This window comes from Ruditapes philippinarum, unplaced genomic scaffold, assembly GCF_026571515.1.
Source record: "Ruditapes philippinarum isolate M1 unplaced genomic scaffold, ASM2657151v2 ctg6016_1_1_1_1, whole genome shotgun sequence".
In the NCBI taxonomy this organism is placed as follows: domain Eukaryota; kingdom Metazoa; phylum Mollusca; class Bivalvia; order Venerida; family Veneridae; genus Ruditapes; species Ruditapes philippinarum.
In genome coordinates this window covers 1-24,481 of record NW_026855046.1, presented here as the reverse complement: position 1 = coordinate 24,481, position 24,481 = coordinate 1, and the positions used below count along the sequence as shown (strand labels likewise).

The window sequence follows — 24,481 nt, the reverse complement described above, 5'->3', positions numbered from 1 at the left end:
CCATTTTTTTGATATTATGACAACTGAAATTTTTTAATCCTACCACAACTCAATGTCACCGAACTACATAAAGAAACAATACAATTTTAGTCAGTATCAGGAAGCGATTTTTTAATAAGTTCTAGGTTCAATAAGTTATGTTTTTATTTTTAAAGGAAAGCTCTTCACAATAAATACCTTTTTAAAAGGAAAATTTCACAAAATAAACATTTTTATTGTATCTGCTGTAACATGTAAAATAAAAGTAACAATAATAGTAAGATTTCTAATTGTTTTATTTGCATGATTGTGGCATGTAAAATAACAAAAGACAATTTTTTAATGGTTCATGTTGCCCCGCAGCTTTTCCCATGACCAAGTTATGGCTAGTTATTAAAGTTACACATCTCCGGAAAATTTAATTCCGTTGATATGTCAGTTTTAAGAAGAAAAAAAAAACAATATCCACAATTCTGAAAAAAAAATCTTACAAAATGTGAAATTATAATGAATACCCTATTATCATCATATAAAATACAAAAAAAAATCTGAAAAAAGACAAACACGTGTGTATAATTCAACCTGATTTTCGGTACATTTGAGTGATTTTTGTTAATGACAGAATATATGCACAATAAGCATTTATACAAATAAACACTAAAGTTGTGTACAAATTCTGACCTGCTAGTATATTCAAATTTTGCAGTCCGCTGCGACTGTTGCGCCATAAGTTTCTGTGGGTATTTTGGTCATCCCGGTCAATAAATGTTCAATAATATATACAAACAAGAACGTGTTTGTTAAACACAAATGCCCTCGGCTCAGATTCTTGTCAGTAACAATATTTAAAATAAAGGCTGTATGGGCAAAAGTGTAAAAAATCTATTTTTAGCACTGGTGACCTTGACCCAACTGACCCCTAACTCCATCCAAAGGAAGAATATCATGCAACTTATTTTCCTACCAATTATGAAATAAATATGTCAATATATAAAGGCTGTATGGGTAAAAGTGTAAAAATCTATTTTTAGCACTGTTGGCCTTGACCCAACTGACCCCTTACTCCATCCAAAGGAAGAATACCATGTAAGTTATCTTCCTACCAATTATAATACAAATCTGTCAATAAATAAAGGCTGTATGAGCAAAAGTGTAAAAATTTATTTTTAGCACTGGTGACCTTGACCCAACTAACCCCTACCTCCATCCAAATGAGAATTTTATGTTCCTACAAAATATACAAGACATGTGTCGATAGAATAAGGTTAATACACATGTAAAAGTGTAAAAAATCTATTTTTGACATTGGTGACCTTGACCCAAATGACCCCTTACTAAAGGAAAAGGAAGAGGACCTCCCTTGGTATGACTATTATAAACATGAAAGGCATTAACTTAAAAATAAATGCTGTATGAGCAGAAATGTTTAGATTTATTTTTTTACACAAGTGACCCTGACCTAGAGACGCCTAACGCCACAAAAAATCAGTGGGCCGTTAAAGGTACATGTATCCACCTACCAAATATGAAAGATATCGTTTAATTTAAATAAATTAAGTAATTAGGTGAAATTTTTTGATAATCCAACTTGGCGGAATAGGTTAACCATACAAGGCCCTATTTTCAAAGTGATAAAAAGGGAAATTACTGGGAAAATGGATGGCACATATATATAACTTGGCAATATTATGTACATTGTATTGATAAGTAAGTGTGAAAATTATTAAGCCATTAGTTCAGATAGAACATAAGATATTTCCAACTTGCCGGTTTAGGTTAACCATTATTCATTTTCTAAGTGCTGAAAAGGGCCATAACTTGGTGCAAATGGAAGCCATAGTTATGTAACTTGCCCAGATCATATACTTTGTATGGATTAGTAAGTGTGTAAATTATGAAGCCATTGGTACAGGTAGAACTTAAGAAAAATCCAACTTGCCGTTCTAGGTTAACCTCGTACGGACAGACGGACGGACGGACGTTCCAACATTTTGGGTTTAGGGGCTATTTTCTTTGTTATTTTCTTTGTTTTCTTAAGGGCTACTAGCCCATAAACCCTTTGATCACGGAATGAACCTATTGTTCTCTTTTGTTCTCTTTACTGTTATATAGCCCCTAAACCCAAAATGTTTGCTCGATCAGACGGACGGACGGTTCAATTACTATATGCCCGGGGGCATAAAAACAGGCAAGATTTAAATATTGTGACAATATTTGACTAGATTTCTGAAACTACACATGTATCCCTAAAAATAAAACAATTCCATCTGTCATGTTTTTGTTCGAAGTATGTATCCCATTTTTTTTTGTTATTTTGCTCTTTTGAACACATAAATTATGTTTCTTTGAACACAAAAAATCAACGAGTCTATTTCCGGTTTTCGCAAGAAAAGTACAAGTTAAAATACAAAGGCTGGTCCCTACAGTGATCAAATCTTATCAACTGTGACACTATTCTTTGAAATAACAATAAAAGGAATTACAATGTAGTTTATACATTCTATATGCAGATATGAGTATTTGAAACACAAATATATGTCATAAATGTCTTTCTATATCACAATATGAGTTCATTATATCATAGACAGCATTGTTCTCCCCTGACACACATTTTTACAAACTTTGATGCATCTGTAAACATATCCCTTGGAGAAATATCATACATTGCTTTTCATTTCGTTTCTTCCAGTCACAGTTTCGTATATAAGTTTATTTCAAATTTCCATTCAGGCCACCGACCCATACACATGAACACATAAAATCTATAAGCACACTAGTTTGTGAATTTGAAAAATCATGATAAGAACGGAAGTTGATATCTGGAATGTTTAACATAAACTCACATGATGTCTTTTACAAATTTGCATATGTAAAATTTGAATCAAAATACATGTATAATTGTTAACCTTAAAGGTTAATTGTAGCAAATATTTTCAAGTTTAGTCACTCACAGAAGAAATATAGTTTCACTATATTAAACTATTTGTGTTATTTTCTATGGTTTTCTTTATAGCTGATATAAGAGGAAATTTTCCCTGCGAGCATGACACACCATGTAAGTCATCAGCGTTCAAGAAAAACACCATAATACCACCAAATCCATTCTGTAATATCCATTCAGACTGAAAGAAATAAGCAAAACTTTCCAACATTCATGCGATATTAATTTTTTATGTTAAAGCTGTTAATTTATGTCATAGACAATGTCGCCTGGTTTATACCGTCAAAAGCTATTCCTTCAATCATTATGTGTTTTTAAATATCAACTATAAAACTTGTATAAACCCTTAACCTGCCGAATTTCTTAAGATTCCATTTTAAAATTGTCCATGTTATTGAGGATATCTAGATACAATAAAAGAGGAATATAGTTAGACAACATTATAGAGCCTAGTTGAACTGCACATGTAGATATGCAGGCTGGCCTGGCTCTAAACTAGTGGTAATGGACAGGTCATGGGTTAATTTTATAATGATCCAATTTAAGAAAATGATAATAACTATTCAATTTCATAAGAATATCGAAATTAGTTATTCTTAAAGATTTTTTTTTCATTTGATTATTACAACATATCAAGGACACCAACTTACATGAGCAATTTCAACTTGCTGAGGCTTCATATTTTTTAAAAATCACGATTGCATTGAAAAATAGCTTAAAGGGAAGTAACTCCCGTACCTTCATTATTAGACTATTCACATTGTCGTAACTGACCCACTGGTCACCATTATAAGCATACGGTACTGCAGCATCCGTGTCAAACACATCTGTCGCCCCCGATTTCAGAAACTCGCATACCTGCAGTATATTATACAAAACTATCTTAACATTCGTTTAGAAAATTTTTTTTAGCAATTGTTCGTCTATATACAAATCATTCATTTTGTTTTTAATATACTTGCAATTCGATACCATAGAAAGTTAAAGGGCTTGGGAAAATATTAGAAAGATATCTTGCTTTTTTCTCATGCAAATATAAAGAAATAAATTTCAGGTATGAACTTTGGCATGAGTTTCTAATTGTTGTTTACCGACTACATGTACTTGTGCGCATGCAATAATTCAGTAATAAACAGAACCGTAAGGAATATAACTACACGTCAAGCTATTGACTTACATATTCTAATCATATTTAAATTGAGGGTTTTTTTGCAAATAGGCTATAGTCGGATTACAAAAAGATCAGCCTCGTAATGAGAAAGTGACACCACAACACATACCCATGGGTACGAACATTCGTCACAACCTTTGCCGGGTCCAGTGGCCGGAGCATCATGTCCATGATATATGTCCGGCTTTTCTAGCGTCCAGGTGTGGGTATATGTAGGTATTCCGACCATTATCTTAGATTTTGGCATTCCACGTTTATGCCACTCGTAAGATGACCATCCCTATTTAATAAAAATATGATTTAAACATTTGACCTATTCGTTTTATAATGCTATATGTGTTGATTTTCCTGCTCACAAGCCAAATATCACTACTTTAAGAATTTATTTTCTATACTCGGCGGCACTAAAAGTAGTTCACATGTACGATTGTGAAACTTTGAGATTAATATAATTTGACTATAACCAGTTTTGAATGATTTACATAATTGTCCAAGTATAAGACAAAGTGTAAATATTATATATAAGAAACTTATCACAATGCCAAAAATGTAAGAACTATTTCTTTGTATTAAATTAAACAAAAATCACAAACTCAAGTTTTAATTTTTATATCTTATCTTATCTATTAGATATTATCTAAGTTGTTAATAACATGTGAGTTGTGAGTTGCCAACTTTTCCTCCACAAAAACATTGTGCATAGACATAGTCATCCTGTATTGTGATTGTTTCAAGGAAAGATCATTCTACTTAAACATTCTGAAAAAAGGTAACTAGTTTATGTATGAAGAATGTGAAAAAGAACTCAAGGATGTAAAGTTTGTGAAAAGGAAAAACCACTCTGTCTAGAGATGTGATTTCATTTCTGCGAAGAGATAAAAAAGTATGCAAACTTTGAAAAGAAATTTATACAAAGAACAATAACTAATAAAAGATATGATAACTCCGGATATATATATCGTGACTTACCACGTTGCCGGATCGTATCACAATTTTCTTCTGCCAGTCAGTTGGATAAAGTGGACTATTGTACCCTGTCACCGGATCATAAATCGCATAGGCATGGTAGTCGTAACACATGAGGTTGATAAAATCTAACGAACTAAATAATGATAAAGTAAATAAAATAGCATTGCTTAACTTGATTATCATTTTAATTATAATTAATTGGGTTATTGCAATAGACGTACCCGTACAGATTTTCAAGTTCTTGTTTCAATGAGCAAGGAACTATACACTTATTGCTCAGTACTGGTTGGTTCCAGGAACGGACTCGAAAGGGTGTCTATAAGCTTATAGCATCCTATACAATCGAACTAAAATAATTTCTGTATTTATAAATGAAATAACTTACTTTTAATTTGATCAATTCAAATAGCATTTTCATTAACTCTACCGGCAACTGGATTTACCCATGCGACCAGTGCATATCATGATCAACCGGCATGTCCGTGCAGTCTGATCATAGTCTGCACTGTTTTCTATTCAGTCAATTTCCCTAAATTGACAGTGTCCAGATTGAAAGACAAACATGCAAGTCCATTAAAAATATGATAACTGATCAGATAAATCATTGATAAATGTTAAATTTGTATTTATTTTACCGCGCTAAGGCTGGCACGTCATATATCTCCATGACAGCTCGTCCGGCCGCCACCGCAGCCGACAATAAATATTTCCTGCCGCTCTTTTTCTCTTCCGTGTCGAACATGTTTCGCACATTCTAGAAAAATAGCAAAAACATTGTTAAGTATTTATCTAAGAAGTGTTGCAGAAACATTTATATATATAATCAACAATCAACCCTATAACGTATATAAAATTATATGTTAATGATTAAGTAAAAAAATACAATGGTTATTAAAGATGCTTAACTGTTTAAACAGTAAAATATTATAAAAGATGCTTAAAGGCCCATTATGCCCAAGACATGCTTTTATGCTATTTATCAAAGGTTTCTTTTGGCGCCATGATATAGTTTCCAAAAGATACACCAGAAACGTGCTTTGCTTCTTTCCTTTTCTGTAATAATAGAGATTTAGCTATTTGTATGGAAGCCAAAAAACTACTTTGTTTGCATTTTGTTACCTTTGTGACATATACAATGTATACATGTTCACGTTTATGGGTACTTTTTCCGGTAAAAAGCATCTGTCATATTTTTGAACAATTACTTGAATGATACACATAATTGCCCTTTCAAAAGTAATGAAAATGTATTTTATCAGTAACATAGGAAGAAGGAATAATCTTACAAAGTCATCACAAAAGAAATGAAAGCTCAATACCTGTAACATTTTAGTAAAATTTCCCCTTTGACCTTTTGGTAGACCATTCCAGCCAGGAAACTCCCAGTCCATGTCTATACCATCAAAGTCATACTTCTTCATAAACGGTAAGATGCTATTGATATATCTTCAAACGGGAAAAAAAGAATTATATTCATTATTGTGTTCACGAACTGGGATCGTGAACTAAATATCAAAACACTGCACCATAATAAAAGTGCTAATCACCCCACCTCTAAAACAACAACAACAACAACAACAATAATAACAACATTAAAACAATAGCACAACATTAAATTACCACATGGATATCAAGACAAACTATAAAACTGACCAAAATTAACCCAGGCGTATTTCTGATTATTAAAACTGATTATCTCGTATAAACAAGAAAATTAAAAAAAGCTAGTTTTTATACTTCCACCTCCCAATCGTTATCAAAGCTTATTTCGTGACAAAATATTCCTATGTTTTACGAGCTATACCGAATTTTCACGAGCTTAGAAAGGTTTATTTCGTAACTTACTTTGTCGTATTAGCCTCTGATCCCAGAATTTCCGTCATTCCTTCCGGCCCACCACCTCCATTCGACAGCATTATTTTCAGTTTAGGATTCTGCTTCCGAAGTATGGGGATTTTTCTGAAGTATTTATGAGGATCATCCGGGCTAGCCGGAATTAAAATACAATCCTTTGTATGTGAGCTGATCATGATAAGATGTGTACCTGATTAAATGAGAAAAGTCATATTACAAAAACATTATTCCTTTATGTTTTTCGACCAAATAATTCAGTCAGAATCTATTGGAAATTAAACATATCACAAAAATAGTATATCTTTCGAGATTAACTGGAATAAAAAAAAGGACTCTCAATTTGGTAAATGTCTTTGTGAGACACTAACAGCTTTCGGATTTCTTTAAAACACTGATGCTATTTAAGATATTTACTAAATATATCATACAGAGATGTCAAAACTTGGTGAAATGCTTCAATAATTGATCGTACAGACGGACATATAATATAAAACTTACAGAGAGTGGCGTTCATCGCAGGATGAAGAGTCCCATTATCTGGCCAATCAGCTTCGAGTGCAAAGTAACATAACAATGGTACCTCGAATTTCTTCTCTGCAACAAAATATATTTTATTTTAACTATTCACTCTCATCAAATATGCGTAACAAAGTTCAGACATCTAAGTTCCATGCAACTGACAATGTATCCCTCGTTTATTTATAGCTGCAGGAAATTGAAAGCATAAAAAAACTTTCAGTTAAACTTTTGCTTTTATTCTTTTTAAACATATAATATAAACGCCATTTATGCCTTAAAATTGAGCTGATCGGAACAGTTATTTACCATTTCAGATAAGATTTCGGAAATCAGTTGGAAATTTCAAAGTTAAGCCATTATTCGGACTCTTTTTCATGCAAAATACATCACACTGGTAATATAATCTACTCATTAGTCATACATCTTGAACTTTATACTTCCCACTAGATTGTACTTACTATCCTTAACTTAAAATATAAACAAAATAAGAAATAATAAAACAATACAGCCTATATTTTAAACAGTCAGTGTAGACATACCTGGTGTTACATTAAAAAGGTACAGATATGAGACGTATATTTGACCGACTCCCAATGCTCCGAGAATAAGAAGCCATTCAATCCCGAGAGCCATTGTTGGTATCTGAGGATAGCTGAAAGTCCAAAGTTTTTATGATAGGAGATCCGTATAAATAAAATTCAAAGGTCAAGTTTGAGCGCAGGCGTAAATAAAATTACAATTAACGAAATAAAAAGAAATTTTGTTGAATCAAAAGTAAATAATATTATTTTCAATCTCTTTTAAAGATTATAAAAGGGTTTTTTGTTAAGTTTATTTGTATTATAAGTTTCTTATATAGATCTAGTATCTTTGTTTTGCATTTCCATCTTTAATATTTTAAGGTCATCCGGTAAATAGGTCTAAAGGCCAATCTTTGTCAAGGACATAAGTGTAATTACATTATACAATAACATATTTATTATTTATATCATATGCTAAATTGCAAAAGAAAGAGCGCACTTGGTAACTTGGAAATTATATATTCATACATGAACAAAATAGTAGCAAATTTGGTGAATAATTAAATGTATAGACCATGCAATGGTTTAATTTGTAATTTCAGAATTTTTGTTTCGAAAAGATAGCGGAATGGTGAAAAGTAAAAGTTGCAGAACCGTGGTTTTTAACGTTTTTTCTGTCTCGTTATATGACCGTTAATCAGTATTTGTTGTGTTTATGTCATATATGGACCAATGAAAATGTGTAAGACTACATGGACCAGACGTAACAATATATGGACATCGGTTTTAATGATGTTCCATTTAAAAATTCAAGTATCCAACGTCAAAAACGCATTTACAAAAGACACAATTCTGCAACTTTTCTTTTTCATCCCTCTGCTGTTTTTAAGTAACGGAAGTTAGTAATCAAAATTCAATTAAATGTAAACCATCGTGCAGTCATTACATTTCTGCAAATTTTGATACCAAATATGCTATATTTTGCTATAATAAGTATACCAAATGTCCCTTTCTTTTGCAACTCGGTATAATCTAAGTACGTGTACATGTATTAATTTTGACTGTCACCAATTTAGGTACGACCCTCGATTTCTTCTTGACTGGAATTAGATCGACTACGTAACATTTTCATGATAACATGTATATTTCATGAATTGTAAAAGCCGTGCTAAATATCTTAATAACTGATCTTAAGAGATTATATAATCATTTAAATGTTATTCAGAAAACAGGATAAATAAATACCTATTGTAGCGTTACTTCCTATTACGATTACACAGACGCTTGTCTCTCTATGTATATGATCGTTCCGTTTACACTGATGAGGGTCGTTAAAAATTTGATATTTAGATTTCCTATATTGTTTTTGTTCAGATTGCTGGTATTTCTTCCGATTGTAACTTTATAAAAACATACAACTGTCTTTACTTGTGTACATATGAAAGTTTGATGTAATCACAGGGGTATGAAATACGAACAAATGGAAGATTTTAAATGATAAAAATATATTTTTTATTTATTTTTGGATCAAGCAAAAATTTTAATATCCGTTGTTCGTCATGCCAAAATAATTTACCGGCACCAGTCGGTAGTTGACTTAACAACGAATTTCCTACTTGTGGCTGAAGTTTTTGATAGTGACGTGAACAATCACGGACAAAATCTTTATCAAGCAATGAATTCAGTATATACTATCCAATTCCAGTGTTTAAAATGTTGTTAAGGATGATATAATGTCTTATATTTTTGATATGATTGCAGAAAGATTTGTTTAATAATCAGACGTTTATTACAATGGCTTCAAAATGAATCATTGGTGGTAAAACTGAAGAAAGTCAGTTACAATATCTGCTACACACTATGCGATGATATTATATATTACTGCAAATTAATCAATGATAAACAGTAACATTTACAATTTGATTACATATAACTAGAAAACGATTTTTATTTCAATTATATCACAATATTTAACTGAATTGTAAGTATTTAAAAATTTCTAGCAAGCATTAGCTAGGCAATTTATGTATAAAACATTAATGACTTGAAATTAACTGAAATATGTTCATTATTTGAGTTTTCTAAACATTTATAATCCCATTATCATAATTATAAAGCGATAAGGGTGTTTTTTTTAAATTCACTTAAAGAAATCTTAATTTGCTAATCAAAATACTTAGCTTATATGTTAAATAATTAGACCGGACAAATATAGTAATGCGTTGTTAAATGCAGGTTCAGCTCCAGTTGCTGATTTATTTCAAGAAGGCACCAAGAGTTATAACAATTGTAATTGGTACAGTTTAATTATAAGATTCTGGGTGTGAATGAGGCCTAAAGTCATTTCACGTGATATTAGATACTGTTTTATAAACATAATCTACATAATCAAAATATTTCCACTAATGCAGAAAAGGTTGAATATAAACTACAATAACAGTTTATGTAAATTTTTTTAAAATCTGTTGTTCTTAATGTGTTTACAAAAATTTTTCATATCTCACGTATATTCCAGTTGTTTTAGTCTTTTTAAACATATTTATTATGAATTATGATGATGGGAATACTTTTACGGAAAATTCTTTCTATAAAAAATACCTTCATAATAAATAAATTGTACTATTTTTGGTTTTTTTATAAAACCCCCTGTTGGATTGGGTTATTAAACATTCGTTTTCATGGGGCCCCGGGTTTAAATTATTTTGTTTGCTTTGCCCTGAAAAATAACAAAATTATAAAATTAAAAGAAAAATATTAAGAATTGAAGTAAAAACGGGGAATAAAAATTTGAAAAATTAAATGAGGAAAAAAAGGAGTTACAAAAATAAAATAATATTAGAAATCTTCGCCCATCAGGAATTATTTGCCTTTTAAAAAATAATGCGCCTGTCAGGACCATCTTTACGCAGTACTTTTTTTCGCGTTAGTGTATTATAAAAAGGAAGTAACCTTCAAAAAAGGGGAACTTTCGGCATTTCAATTTATCTGAAATTTTTACCATTAAGTTTTATTAAGAATTAAGGGAATAATTTGTTGAAGGAAAGGGGAGTTACAAAAGCAATCAGAATCCAACAGTTACAGTTTTTATGGCTTATATCGATTTAATTTCATGTTTGTGATGTTGAAAAGGGAGTTTTTAGGGTCCGCTGTTAGTTAAAAAAGTCACCATTAAGCCCTTGGCCCGTTTTAGGATTGAAATAGGTTTTTAATGGGTTGTGTATTAGCAACGAATTAACTTTTTATTTTATGGATAATGCAAGAGGTTCGTTGGACGGAATAAGGAGATTTGGCATTGGCAGCGTGAGTACCGGCCCATTAAAGTTCTTGCACAGATAATGATAATATTTAAAAAAAGACATGATAGGATGTATATTTTTGTCTACAAAAATTAACGAACACCGTATATAGGCTCCTGGGGGCCCTCCCCCCTCCCCACACACATACACCCAAATCACCTAAATATAGTGTAACCCGGTTAGTTTAATGTGCCATGGCAGCCCTTATATAGAATTATTTTTAACGAAAACAAACCAGGAGAACCCTTTAACTTGGGCTCCGGGAAGCGGAGAGTATATGGAAGATTCCCTTACTTAGACACCACACAATGAGGCCAGCTGTGTTAACACCAAAAATCATATAGCTGCAAAGTATTGTAATGTACATTTCCATTGGAAACAATCATTAGTGTTTATTGATTTTCATTTTACTTTAATCAAAAGAAAAGCAATAATACTGGGTTTTTTTAATTCGACATAAATAACATTCGGTTTGTTATGCAAAAACCCACATTGACTTAGTTGGTTTCGGGTTTAATAACCGTATACTTTTGCGGTCTACGTCCGTATTAAATTTTATCAAAACATCTTTTATAGCCAAAACAATTCTAATTATAAATACGATGTTTTACTTTCATTGTGAAGGACGCCCAGGGCGATGTTTGTTCTGACAACTGGGAAATTAAAACATTCAGCACTTTTTTTATAAAACTACAACATCATACATATTGCGTTGATGTCTAACATTTTTAAACATTCATTTAATTTCGCTAGAAGTGCATGATGCATGTAAAGTATCAAACCATGAGTTTTCGTTGCATCAACAATATAACACCATGAAGTTTCGATTGCATATAAATAAAGCGCTATACATACAATCGTTCATGTTGTGATTTTTTGCCATAACATTTAAGGTTTTAGTTCCCATTCACGCGTTAAATTGGCCTTAGGTTTATTAAACTTTTAAGCAATAAATAAAAAGTTTACAAATAGGGTATATGCAATCAGGCGATCGACAGTATTTTATCAAATATCTGAATCGAATTTGCATTCATTAATTTCTCAAGGCTTGGCTACTGAGTGTAACAATCGTGAATCATCGGATATTTCCGGGCATCTCCGCATATGATACTGGTATTGCGTCGCGATTTGAACTTCTTCGTCGGACATTTGTAAATACATTAAAACATCATTTCGTTTCAACTAACGTTGATGACCTTCAAACAACTGTAGCAAACATGATCAATTACATTACATACGGATGTATGTGTATCAATAAATGAGCCGCGTCACGACAAAACCAACATAGTGCGTTTGCGACCAGCTTGCGCATCCGCGCAGTATGATCAGGATCCATGCAGTTCGCTATCAGTTTCTTTACTTGCTATAGGGTCTGTAAGCGAACAGCATGAATCCTGATCAGACTGCGCGGATGTGCAGGCTGGTCTGGATCCATGCTGGTCGCAAACGCACTATGTTGGTTTTGTCGTGACGCGGCTCAAATTACCTTTAAAAATGCAAATGTTCATTCAACCTTACGCAATTATGTTTACCTCCACATTAAACAGTTATACGAGCGTATAAAATACGAAAAGTTCGTTCGTTAAACATCTGTTCGAAACAAAGATATAATTGTTTCAAAGCCTGAAATTTTCATTGCTAACATTAATACAGTCACATATTTAAGTTACATTTTGAGAGAAAAAATCGAAACTTTTTGGTATTATACATGTTTCCCATACAGAGAAAGGTTTGAAGACCATTTACCTAAATAGTTGTTTCAATTTTTGACACAGTAAGAATAAATCTAGTCATGAGAAATGCCTTGTTTGAGAGAGATTTAACCCATCATGCAATGTCCGGTTTTGAACTCTAGACATCAGATATGCAACACAGGACTAACAATTCAAACAATATATCAGTACATACTTCAAACACTTACACTGAATTGTTAAGTGTAATTTCTTTAATAGACTCAATACGGACCAAGAAATGACGCAAATAAAGATTTGAAATATAAACAAGGGTGCCATAGTCACAAAATACGCCCGTTTACGAAAGCTTTAGATGGAGATGGGGGCAATATGGATAAGTGTTATCTAGCAAGCAAGTTTTTATTCTTGGCACTGTGTTGTTAAATGAACCTTAAAACAAATCAGTAGGGAAGATATGCACAGGATGTGTGACCTTGACCTTGGTCGCAGGGACCTGAATTTTATGCACGGCACTCAGCCTCACTATGATGAACATTTGTGCCAAATTATATTGAAATCCCTCTATGCATGTAGAAGTTTTGCTCCAGACAAGCATTTTTCTATGAGCTCTAACTGTGACCTTCACCTTTGACCTAGAGACTTGGTTCATGTGCAGGGCACTACGTCTCATGGTGGTAAACAATTCTATAAAGCAACATTAAAATTCCTCCATGCATATAGAAAATATGCTCCGGACAACATCTGGATATTTAATCATCTCCAGTGACATTGACCTTGCAAATATTAACCTAAATTAAATGTGTCACACCTGTAGTCATGATAGTTACCATTTGTGCTACAACCCATCTATAAATGATGACTAAATGGTCCCTATACACATCTTCAAATTTTTATCTGAACTTTGACCTCTATGTGTAACCTTGACTTTGGTTGCAGGGATCTGAATTTTGCGTGCGACACTCAGCCTCACAATGGTGAACATTTGTGCCAAGTTATATTGAAATCCCCCTATGAATGTAGAAGTTTTGCTCCGGACAAGCATTTTTCAATGAGCTCTAAGTGTGACCTTGACCTTTGACCTGGAGACCTGGATCATGCATGGAGCAATACATATCATGGTGGTGAACATTTCCATAAAGTATTATAAAAATTCTTCCATACATGTAGGAGATATGCTCCGGACAAAATCTGGATATTTCACCATCTTTAGTGACCTTGACCTTGCATATATTGACCTAAAGTACATGTGTCACAGCCGTAGTCATGATAATGACCATTTGTGTTACAATCCCTCAATAAATGATGATTAAATCGTCCCTATACACATCTTCATATTTTTATCTGAACTTTGACCTCTATGTGTGACCTTGACCTTGGCTGCAGGGACCTGAATTTTGTGCGCGACACTCCGCCTTACAATGGTGAACATTTGTGCCAAGTTATATTGAAATCCCTCTATGCATGTGGAAGTTTTGCTCCGGACAAGCGTTTTTCAATGAGCTCTAAGTGTGACCTTGACCTTTGACCTAGAGACCTAGTTCATGTGCGTGACATGGCTTCTCATAATGGTGAACATTTCTATAAAATTTCATTAAAATCCCTCCATGCGTGTAGGAGATATGCTCCGGACAAAATCTGGATATTTCATCATCTTTAGTGACCTTGACCTTGTATATATATTGACCTAAATTATATGTATCACAGCCATAGTCAGTCTTGATAATGACCATTTGTGTTACAATCCCTCAATAAATGATGACTAAATTGGTCCATATACATATCTTCATATTTTTATCTGAACTTTGACCTCTATGTGTGACCTTGACCTTGGCCGCAAGGACCTGAATCTTGCGCGCGACACTCCGCCTCACAATGGTGAACATTTGTGCCAAGTTATATTGAAATCCCTCTATATACATGTGGAAGTTTTGCTCCGGACAAGCATTTTTCAATGAGCTCTAAGTGTGACCTTGACCTTTGACCTAGAGACCTGGTTTATGTGCGCGACACTGCTCCTCATAGTGGTGAACATTTCTATGAAGTTTCATTAAAATCCCTCCATACATGTAGGAGATATGCTCCGGACAAAATTGGACGCCGCCCGCCCGCCCGCCCGCCCATACGCCCGACCGCCCGCCCGCCAGGGGCGTTCCCATAATACGTTCCGTTTTTCAAACGGGCGTATAAAATAATGTTTATACCACCAGCCAAACAGTAGGTCTTAGATGAGTCAAGCTAAAAATATGTAAATTATACGCTACAGCGACTACAGCTCTTCTCACTGTTATTGTAATATATGTAAATATGGTGTTTGGTAACCTTTCCACATCTCAAATGTTATTTGATGTAAACTTCTATGTATATTGCAACAGGAAAATTGAAAGGTCATCTGAACTTTAAGAGACTTTCTGTTAATTCATTTGTGTTGTTTTGGTATTATCATGATAGTTCTTTTTTTAAATTAAAACAAGCATCTTAAATTATATTTCACTGAGTGGTTATTAGCTATCAATGTAATTGTCTAAAACTTTATAAATGTATACTTAAAGTTTGTATGCTTAAATGTTCTAGCTTAGTTCAATGTACATGTACTTGTTTGGTGCAACGTTATGTAAATAGTCATCGTGGGGTGTTTATATTTTAATGTATTAATACGAAACAATATATTTTAATATTACACTGATCCAGTACTATAAAATTTACTAATATTTGCAAAGAAAAATATTGTTACAGGTTGTTTGTTTCAATATTCTAGTACAGTACAATGTACTTATATATGTGCAAACAATCATTTTAAAGGTTGTAAGTAACAATGTTATTGTATGATACCATATAGTTTTATACGCAAACGATATTCTAGTACCATAAATTGTACTTATATATGAAAAACAGTAATTTATGATGTTTAGTACAATAAAATGTACTAACATTTGCAAAAGACTTAAGATATTGTATGTTATGATATTCCCGTACAATAAAACGTCATATATTTGCTCGTTTCAATGTTTAAGTTCAATTAAATGCACTGATATTAAGAAACAAGTCATTTTGAGATTCAAGTGCGCTGTTGCATACTTGTATATGTAAAATATTCATGAATCAATTTTCCAGTTAAAACGATGTATTTGTATCCAAACAGTGATTTGATTGGATTCGCTGTGTAGCGAGGCTAAGGGGACCCATGTGTAGGAGTTTGATTTGTACCCGTAAAAGGCCATTATGGACAGGGAATATTTGAATGTTTAAGTGCAATGGAATATGCTTGCTGTGCACGACAAAATCATCGAAAGATATTTTAGTCAAATGAAAACTGTTATATTTATCGCCCAATGTGCAACCACATAACAAAGTTTTCTATACATCACTTGGTATTTAATTTCTTCTTGCCACTTTTAGATAAAATTGTCAAGCTTGAAAGAATATGTAAATTGGTATAAACATTCAATACCTGAACATTGAAGTTTTCCCCCAAAGTGATCGATTAATCTTATTCATCAAAAGTTTAATACGTTTCAGCAATCTTATAACAAACTATTTTCGGATCTGTACATTGACCACTTTATGTTTCATCAAATTTACCAAATATATTTTTAGGTTTCCTTGTTTGATTCATACTGTTCAAACTGGGCTTGATAGATTTTATCTTGAATTTCAGAATCCCGTTTGTGGCGGTCCCAAAAGTTAATTTGCCAATTGAACACATACACTAGCTTGAAAAATCACCTTTTTTTCTTTCATCGTCTCTGCGTTCAAACAATCTAACTGTTTTTTAAAAGATGTATACAGCCGGCAAATGGCAAAGGGCAGATTAGAATACTGTTGTCGCATCATCTGTACCTCACAGCTTTTGGTTAAATCCCCACCAGGGATCATTAATTATTTAAAATGTAGCTACATCTGATCAGGTGCCGCTTGTTATACACTTTGACATCAGAGACTTCCGATATGTCAGCAAGGCTGGAAAGTTTCCCTTCTTTCAGTGCTTGGTTGACGTAGAAAATATATAAATTACAAAAAAATGAATCTAAAAAGGGGAGTGACTCCAAGTTAATTGAACTCTTATGTAATGGTCAAACAATTCATTTGTAAGATTAATTGAGTTGTCGTACGACAGATATCTTATGCTGTCCAAAACATCGTCCATGTTGAAACAATGTAAGTAATTAGCAGGAAATGATGGTTCTTAGGAATATGTACGATTTTTTTTTCATTCGGTATAGTTCAATTCCATTCTGTTTCACTATCAATGTGGCTTTTACATGTTACTCAAATATTTAGATATTCTTGAGATAAGCTATTCTTCCTATAAAAAGGCTTACTGTTAAATTTATTTCGCAATTTCAGCAATGTTTTCTCAAGTGAAAACTATACATGTACATGTTGATAAATGTGTATGTTTACGGCTGATTTCATATTATTCGTTTTCGTCAAAACAGGATAAATGATAAAATTATCTATTCAAATCACGTTCTTCATTCACTTTCATAAGGAAAGTTTGTAAAGATTTTACCGATTGAGACATAGATGTTCAAGCTTGATTAAAGGGGCGAATTCGTAACAATTTGATTGACTGTAACAAGATCTTAAGTGCATTCTATCGCCCTGGGAAACTTTTAGTGGCGTACAAGCCAAAGCTAATCTTATTGTCACATACTGGTACATTTTTCATCTTTGTTGTTGTTGTTATTACTTGAACCTGATTTGAATAAATGTAAACAAAGTCCATTAAGCCTTGAATTAGTTTCTATTTCTGCGTCTTGTTCAACACTACACTGCTGTTTTTTGTAATGGACTCGCCCTGCTTGAAGTTTTGACCCGTTCATTTTAAGTTTCAGGGACATCTAATATAAAAACCTACAACTGAGAATGTAACAGAATTAAATCTGCTCAGATGGTTTCACCAAACTCTAAAACATTTGCAATGCCATTTTATTGTCTCTCACGCTGACCATCGCTATTTTTGTTGTTGTTGTTTTAGGTTTTATTTATACTGGGCGCCGGTTTCCCATATGTCCCAGACTAGTCGGCCTCTATTACGAATGCTGGTCGTAGAGCCTGCAACGGAGGACTTATTCGCCTGCAACGTCGTCGATGTCGTAGAGCCGCGACGGAGGTCTTTTCATGCTGTCGTTCGTCGTAGACCTTCTCTAGGACCCAATTCCTCGCTTCTTGAACAATGGTTGACAATAGAAGAAAGGCACCTCTTCCGGGAGCAGCAGCTCTCTTTAGGGCCACACCCCTCGCCGTTGGTTAGGTCACACCAGCTAAGTGACCTAACTAGGTCACCCATCTGGTGTGACCTATGCCTTTCGAGCGACGTGCACGCCGCGAAGGGAAGTCGGAAGATCCATCGCTATTTCCAGTCATGACGGTGTACTCATCCATGAGGAATGTTACACCGTCCGTGCAGACACATAACAAAATAGGCCGATAAAGTTTGAATTTTGTCAAGTAAGTATGCAAAATTTTCCGTTCTGCACACGCACAGGCATATTGCAACCAAGACAATGCATGCAAAGATATTATGATGACGGTCTGGCGTGAAATACTGTGGAATATTAGAATTTAACTAGTTCTGTCTATATTCATGTATAGCAGAACACGTAGTACATCACCGACCAAAGACTGAAACATGCGGACCTAACGTTAGAATTCAAGCCTGGCCACAAAAACACATTTTATTGTTAACTGATTCACTGATTATTAAAATCGAAGAACACTTTTCCCATGAGTTTAACATAAGAAATAACTAAATGTAAATTGGGCAAAATTCTTAAAACTGAGTCTCAAAACTATTTTCTGCGTTCTTACAATTTGCAATGTTTAGCCAGACGATTTACAATGCATTAAACACAAGCGTTTAACGAGTGAAATTGCAAATTTTTAGCTTGCTTTTTGTTGTTGTTGGTCTCGTTTTATTGCTAAACGCTAATAAAACGTCTCATTTACTTTTTAATCAAATACATCAGACCATAGTAAAGTTGGCATGTAATCAAGCCCTTTACAGGTGCTTGCAATGTAAATTAAGTATACTCAGTTGCGAATTTGGTTACTTGGATATTTTGTATACATACATGATTTTGATTGTGGCAAATTAGGTATCAAAATCTACAATAAAATGGTTTAATTTGTATTGAAATGCGTTAATTATTAGAATTTTAGTTTTCGTGTAAAAAGCGGAAGGGTGAAAAGTAACTATATTTATGGGTTATAATTAAGGTGACTATCTCTCCACACAGGACTTGAGGCGGTGATACTGTCTTGGTTCACTACCGTGTTCTCCATATAGCACCTGTCCTGGTTAGTCCAGGAGGTTGACTTGGAAGTGTGAATACTGCACGTTCAAATCGCTTCACAATCAAATTATCAAATAAAATCTTTTGAACTTGGTGCTTGGAGTTATTTTTCCTTTTTAATTCTTGACACAAATAAAAAACAAAGCCAGCTTACAACTCAAGTAATTGAAGTTTATGTATTTTTGGTATTAAAACCTATTAAAATGAGACTGGGCTGTTCCAAATTCAAAGTTTGGTAGGTCCATTATAAAAGATGGCGGTGAATGGGTTAAAAAGAGTGAGAATGTATTAAGTAACAAAAGTCAATTTCCCAAGTTACCGCATGGTGAGTTTTTAGTTTGAGTCAAGTTACAAATATGTGAATTAAATGTTTTGTTGGTTAAAACAGGTTTGAAATATAAACGCTTGCGGTATAGCTACAAATATGCAAATTAGATTATAAGTATTTTATTATGCGGGTTGCAAATTCTTAGGGGAAAATGCTTTATGTCATATATGTATGGACTTTCATTTCTGTCTCTCTCTCTCTTTTTTTAATAAAATATCAGATTTAATAAATATTAAAATTTTCGGACGAGATGTGAAAGTTCTAAAACTCTCATGAAACAAACGATCCGAAAAATCTAATGTAAAATCATTTATAAACTGCAGAAGGTTTATTCTCAATTATATACTGTTACCATAACAACATAGTATAGTATACAAATTTAAACTACGATATATGTTTTAAGTGAAAAAAAAATGAATGTAAAATCATGGCTTAACCGTCCGTAAATTTTGATGACAGCGCAAATACTGTGTGTGCAATGTTTGAATAATATATCACTGTGAGGTTTAGCCACGCAATCTTTATCTTGTCGTCTGTGTGGAAAAAGACGTAGGCGAAATAAAGCCAAAATACTTAACCGCAACATAAATGTTGCATTGTACGGAAGCGTAAAAAGATCATAAGAATGAGAGTGCGCAGACGTTGGAAATCCGCGAGGTAAATCAAACACTTTGCAAAGGCAAATACCAGATCATTCCACCCTCTCAGCAATTGTAAATCATTACACGGTAAAGTTTGTCCAAAACCAAAGTTTCCACTCGTACAACCATATCACGACAAATTGAGACACCTTGTATGTATATTATATTAAACATTAATTGCATTGATAAATTTAAGTTTAAATTGCTCTAGTTTATATCTTTTGATTTTCTACCAATATTTTTGCAATCAATGTACTGCTTGCTGAGGTTTAAGACAAAGAAATGTTCTCAGTTTAAGGTAAACATTTTGTTTAGTTTATAACAAAAACAAAATGCTGAGCTTTACACAAATTACTTGTTTATCTTTTGACAAATAGTTTTAGACAAATTGCTTCTCAGGTTTTGACAAATTGCTCAGTTTTAGATAACCTACTCACCTACCTTTGCTCAGTTTAAGACAAACTGCTTACATAGTTTAAGAGAAACCTCATGATGTTTTAGACAAACAACTTTCTCACATTTAGTTTCAGACAAACGACAAACTGCATTTCAGCTTTAGATAAATTCCTTACTTGGTTTCGGACTAAAACAGTTGTTCAGTTTTAGACATAATTATTGCTCGGTTTTTGACAATCTGCTTGTCACGTTTTGGAGACAATGTTATAACTGGTAAATGAATGAGCAAGCTTGTGCTGTATTATGATAATCATAATAAAGAAACAAATGGCACTGGTAAAGAAATTGTATATGTATAAACTATATATTTTCATATAAAAATCTCAAATCATATATAAACATTTTCTTATAATATAGCTCAATCGAGATAAATAAAAGCTCTGTGCTGAATTTCAAGGTATTAAAGCGACAAAAGGACCAATCAGAAACAAATAGATAACATAACATTTTAGAATGGTAACGAATCAAATTTTAGTGTCTTTCTACGATTTGGGTAACATTTAATTTCACATCAAGCAATAATATCCGATGTCCTTGAATTGGAATTGAGAAGAAGTTCTTTTTAGATGTTTAATTTATTAAAATCCTCGTGAATGTTTCTTTAAAAGCAAAAACTACACTAAAATATAAAAATGGCTATAAATTGGCCATAGGTATGTGGTATACCTTTTAACAAAGTGAAACTGATATAGCGGAGTGTCAATGCCACTTTGCCACGAGTTTTGCTTTGCATCAAGCATCAAATGTTAAGTTCTCGTTTAAGCACAAAAGAAATCATCAAATTCTTTTCGTGTTATTATCCCATTTCCATCCAGGTCACAAAATTCAAGAAATTCACCAATGATTCTGTTCTTCGATTTTTCCGGAAAGTTTTCCTCAATGATTTTCATAACTTCACCCCTTGAAAGTGTTCCGTTCCTGTCCACGTCATACTTCTGCCAGCATTGTTGAAGTGAAGTCCTGAAATGTTGAAGTTGAAATACATTTCAATAATAATTCTTTTTTTTTATAAAACTACACTAAAAGTTCGTGGTTGTTTTTGCCTTCGACACTTTAACTTATCATTTTAAAGTAAAACAATATAACATTATGCTTTGATTCTCTTAATTAACAGAGAAATAAAATGCAGCAAATAAATAATCGCAAGGAGTAAGGCTTTCAATGAAAATTAAGTCATTTATAATTATGTATTTGCAGGGTATGTTTCGTAACCTTGTAGTAAATTCGTGTACAAAATATCAACAACTAATAAATGATAAAAAATGAATTAATGATAAACTTGTCACGAAAAGATACCATCGTAACAATCAATGCGACAGAATGACTTTGTATGTAAATCGAATTAGGGTGTTGAGGATGAATATCATTTTTTATTAGGAAATAGATAGCAATTCTGAGTGCATTGTTGAAGAATAATGCACGGTTTGAGTTCAAATGCGTATAGTAATATAATCACGAAGGCCGATAGCCCTGAGTGATTAAGTACAAAGCATTTGAACGAAAAACGTGCTTTATTATACAATAATGCACGAAGAATTAATATCTATTTCCATTCTATCACATCAAGAAAAAATATAATTATAATTATAAAGTTAAACATATGTTTGGGGGTTAAATTTGTTTCAATATAAACGTTCTTAATAGCTGTTCTAGTAGGTAAAAAAAACTGTCGTTAAATCTACCGTGTGTAGAATAACGAGTTTTGAAAATGTTGATAGAATAATGCAAGCTTCCAACCTTCTTTGTCTATATAGGAAAATTTCTGATAGTGTTACAATGATAATTTTCTAATAAAATGCATAAAGTAAACGACTCATTCCGGAACAGCCCTTTCTTCCAGTACCCAAGTAATGCTTCAAAATAACAAAGAATATTCACTTACGCTCGTCTAGTTTTGTTTAACATTTCATTTGTGAATTCTGTTTGGCTGATTCTGCCGTTATCGTCACCATCTATCGTACAAAACATACTCTAAAAAAAAAATAATAAAAATAAAAAAATAAAAAAATAAATGAATGAATGAATGAATGAATAGTACTTGAGTTTGCCAACTACAAGGTAACAACAGTAAACAAAGTATACGACTTATTAAAGACCTATCTAATTCACATAACGCCACGTGTCTCTATTAGTACTATTACATAACTCATGTGTAATGTAAATGATATTCTGCTACTATCTTATATCTTATATCTACATAATAAGGGTTGTGTTTTGAGTTTACAGTGAGTTTTAACCGCTTGAATTAATTATTTCCATTATTCAAAGTAGGCGATAAGCTTTAAAGACAGTCTATCCCTTTATAAATCTCTCTGTATATCTAATTCTTTATTTTCAATATAACCTGCAATACATACAAACCGCCCACTGCGATCGAGAGAATCATTCGATGCTTGCCTTACATAGATTATATAGAAGTCGAATAAATTATTAATGTCCCAAAATTAAGCTGACGTGAATTAGATAACTCTTTTCTCCATTTCTCTTCCATTCAAATACAACTTCGCTTTCATCGAATTTAAACACGGAACACAAATTTGATTTAAAAGATTGATTTCGTAATGAAAAAGAAAGTGCCTAGTGTTCCGTGTTAGTGGTAGGTGCACATTGTGCATATATGTGGGCGATAAACCTGTGAGAGGCTGTCAGTGGTTAGTCTAGACGCAGGCCAGTCTATATGTTCGAGCCATATGAACAAACTCTTTATTCCAAGCTATCTGACATAAATGTTAAATTCATATCCAAAATTTGACAATGGACAGTGTCAAAACTAAAAGCTGCACTAGAACAGTTCAGAAAATGAAAAATACATCAAGCTGTTGTCTTGATGAGTTTAAATATTTCATTTTATGTGTTTTTAATAAAAAGGTGGTGTTTTTTTCCAGGCGTGATTTTAAATTAAGAACACGGTACACTTACTGCAATATCTTTATCCTTAAGATTTCTGTCATACTTTCGACAGGCGTTTCTAACTTCCTGAATTGTCAGGGAGCCGTTTCGATCCGTGTCAGCAAGTCTCCAAAATTCATCGCACTGTTGTTTTGTTAAAGCCATCTTTCAGCAAGATCTAAGAACGCTGAGAAACAATAAACAAAATGAATGGTAAGTTTGGGTTTCGACGAAATGTATGTCACTATGTTTATATCACACACATGGCCAGACGAAAACAGACGCTTGGTCACAATTGATGGTATTTTGATAGAGTGTTTATAGAAACGTATCACGTTGGACCAGGGTTTGAAGAAAACGCAAATTGTGATATTCCAAAATGGCCTCACAAAAACAAATTGCAATTACAATCATAACATTGGAAATAGGATGTGTCTCTTCCGGTGAATTAACCTCTTATGTTTACAATAAGCAAAGTCAGTCATGACAGCGAAATATGGCCAAACGAAGTCTTTTAAAAGTTTATTTGTAACAATTCATATACTGAATGTGTGAAATGGTTTTTGCCCTGTTTTGAATTGGTAGAACTCGTTTTAATTTTAAAGGAATTTCAATGACATACTACGAAATATGTATAATTTTGTCATACTGTTGGCAAAATCACGTCCGGTCCCAGCCGGACAAATGGCCTGATGGAAACGAACGCAATCACTGCAGTCTAACAGTGCTTTTAGTAACGTACGCATTGCAGTCCTATTTGGCTTTGTAAAAACAAAATGTAAACGATTTCATGATGACAATGAAATAATGTCAGTATGGAGCATTACATTGTTTTAATTGCAATTGAAACGGAAATGAAACAAAAAATGCTTCATTTTTGGCATGCGCAGCTCCAGATTTTCGATAAACAAAAATAATCACCCAAAC

General features: G+C 33.0%; 2 protein-coding genes across 3 annotated transcripts; both read right to left on the bottom strand.

The window, feature by feature from the left end:
• Nucleotides 1-257: 257 nt before the first annotated feature.
• LOC132741954 (acidic mammalian chitinase-like) lies at nucleotides 258-9,294 on the bottom strand. 2 transcript variants are annotated; one of them, XM_060730229.1, is made up of 11 exons: nucleotides 9,200-9,294; nucleotides 7,973-8,085; nucleotides 7,413-7,508; nucleotides 6,906-7,104; nucleotides 6,380-6,506; nucleotides 5,696-5,814; nucleotides 5,061-5,193; nucleotides 4,201-4,371; nucleotides 3,659-3,778; nucleotides 2,931-3,101; nucleotides 258-2,741 (listed from the first exon to the last, which is right to left on the bottom strand). In XM_060730229.1, the coding sequence occupies exons 2-10, from the start codon at nucleotides 8,064-8,066 to the stop codon at nucleotides 2,949-2,951; spliced, it is 1,212 nt and encodes a 403-aa protein (XP_060586212.1). In that variant the 5' UTR covers nucleotides 8,067-8,085; nucleotides 9,200-9,294; the 3' UTR covers nucleotides 258-2,741; nucleotides 2,931-2,948. The 2 variants fall into 2 exon arrangements, with proteins under 2 accessions (XP_060586212.1, XP_060586211.1); XM_060730228.1 differs by having other exon boundaries at nucleotides 258-3,101.
• Nucleotides 9,295-20,942: 11,648 nt separating this feature from the next.
• Nucleotides 20,943-23,771, bottom strand: LOC132741953 (calmodulin-2-like). Its single transcript, XM_060730227.1, has 3 exons — nucleotides 23,585-23,771; nucleotides 22,548-22,636; nucleotides 20,943-21,625 (listed from the first exon to the last, which is right to left on the bottom strand). Exons 1-3 carry the CDS (start codon nucleotides 23,717-23,719, stop codon nucleotides 21,424-21,426), a joined length of 426 nt encoding a protein of 141 aa, XP_060586210.1. The 5' UTR covers nucleotides 23,720-23,771; the 3' UTR covers nucleotides 20,943-21,423.
• Nucleotides 23,772-24,481: the final 710 nt, after the last annotated feature.

Bases quoted from the DNA above. Each gene is read 5' to 3' on its own strand.
- LOC132741954 (XM_060730228.1), bottom strand. From the start codon at position 8,066: ATGGCTCTCGGGATTGAATGGCTTCTTATTCTCGGAGCATTGGGAGTC. The intron at 7,509-7,972 runs GTATGTCTACAC...ATTTTGTTGCAG, and splicing joins CCTTTTTAATGTAACACCAG to AGAAGAAATTCGAGGTACCA. The intron at 4,372-5,060 runs GTAAGTCACGAT...TTTATTAAATAG, and splicing joins TGATACGATCCGGCAACGTG to GGATGGTCATCTTACGAGTG.
- LOC132741953 (XM_060730227.1), bottom strand. From the start codon at position 23,719: ATGGCTTTAACAAAACAACAGTGCGATGAATTTTGGAGACTTGCTGAC. The intron at 22,637-23,584 runs GTAAGTGTACCG...TTTTTTTTTTAG, and splicing joins TTAAGGATAAAGATATTGCA to AGTATGTTTTGTACGATAGA. The intron at 21,626-22,547 runs GTAAGTGAATAT...TCAACATTTCAG, and splicing joins TTAAACAAAACTAGACGAGC to GACTTCACTTCAACAATGCT.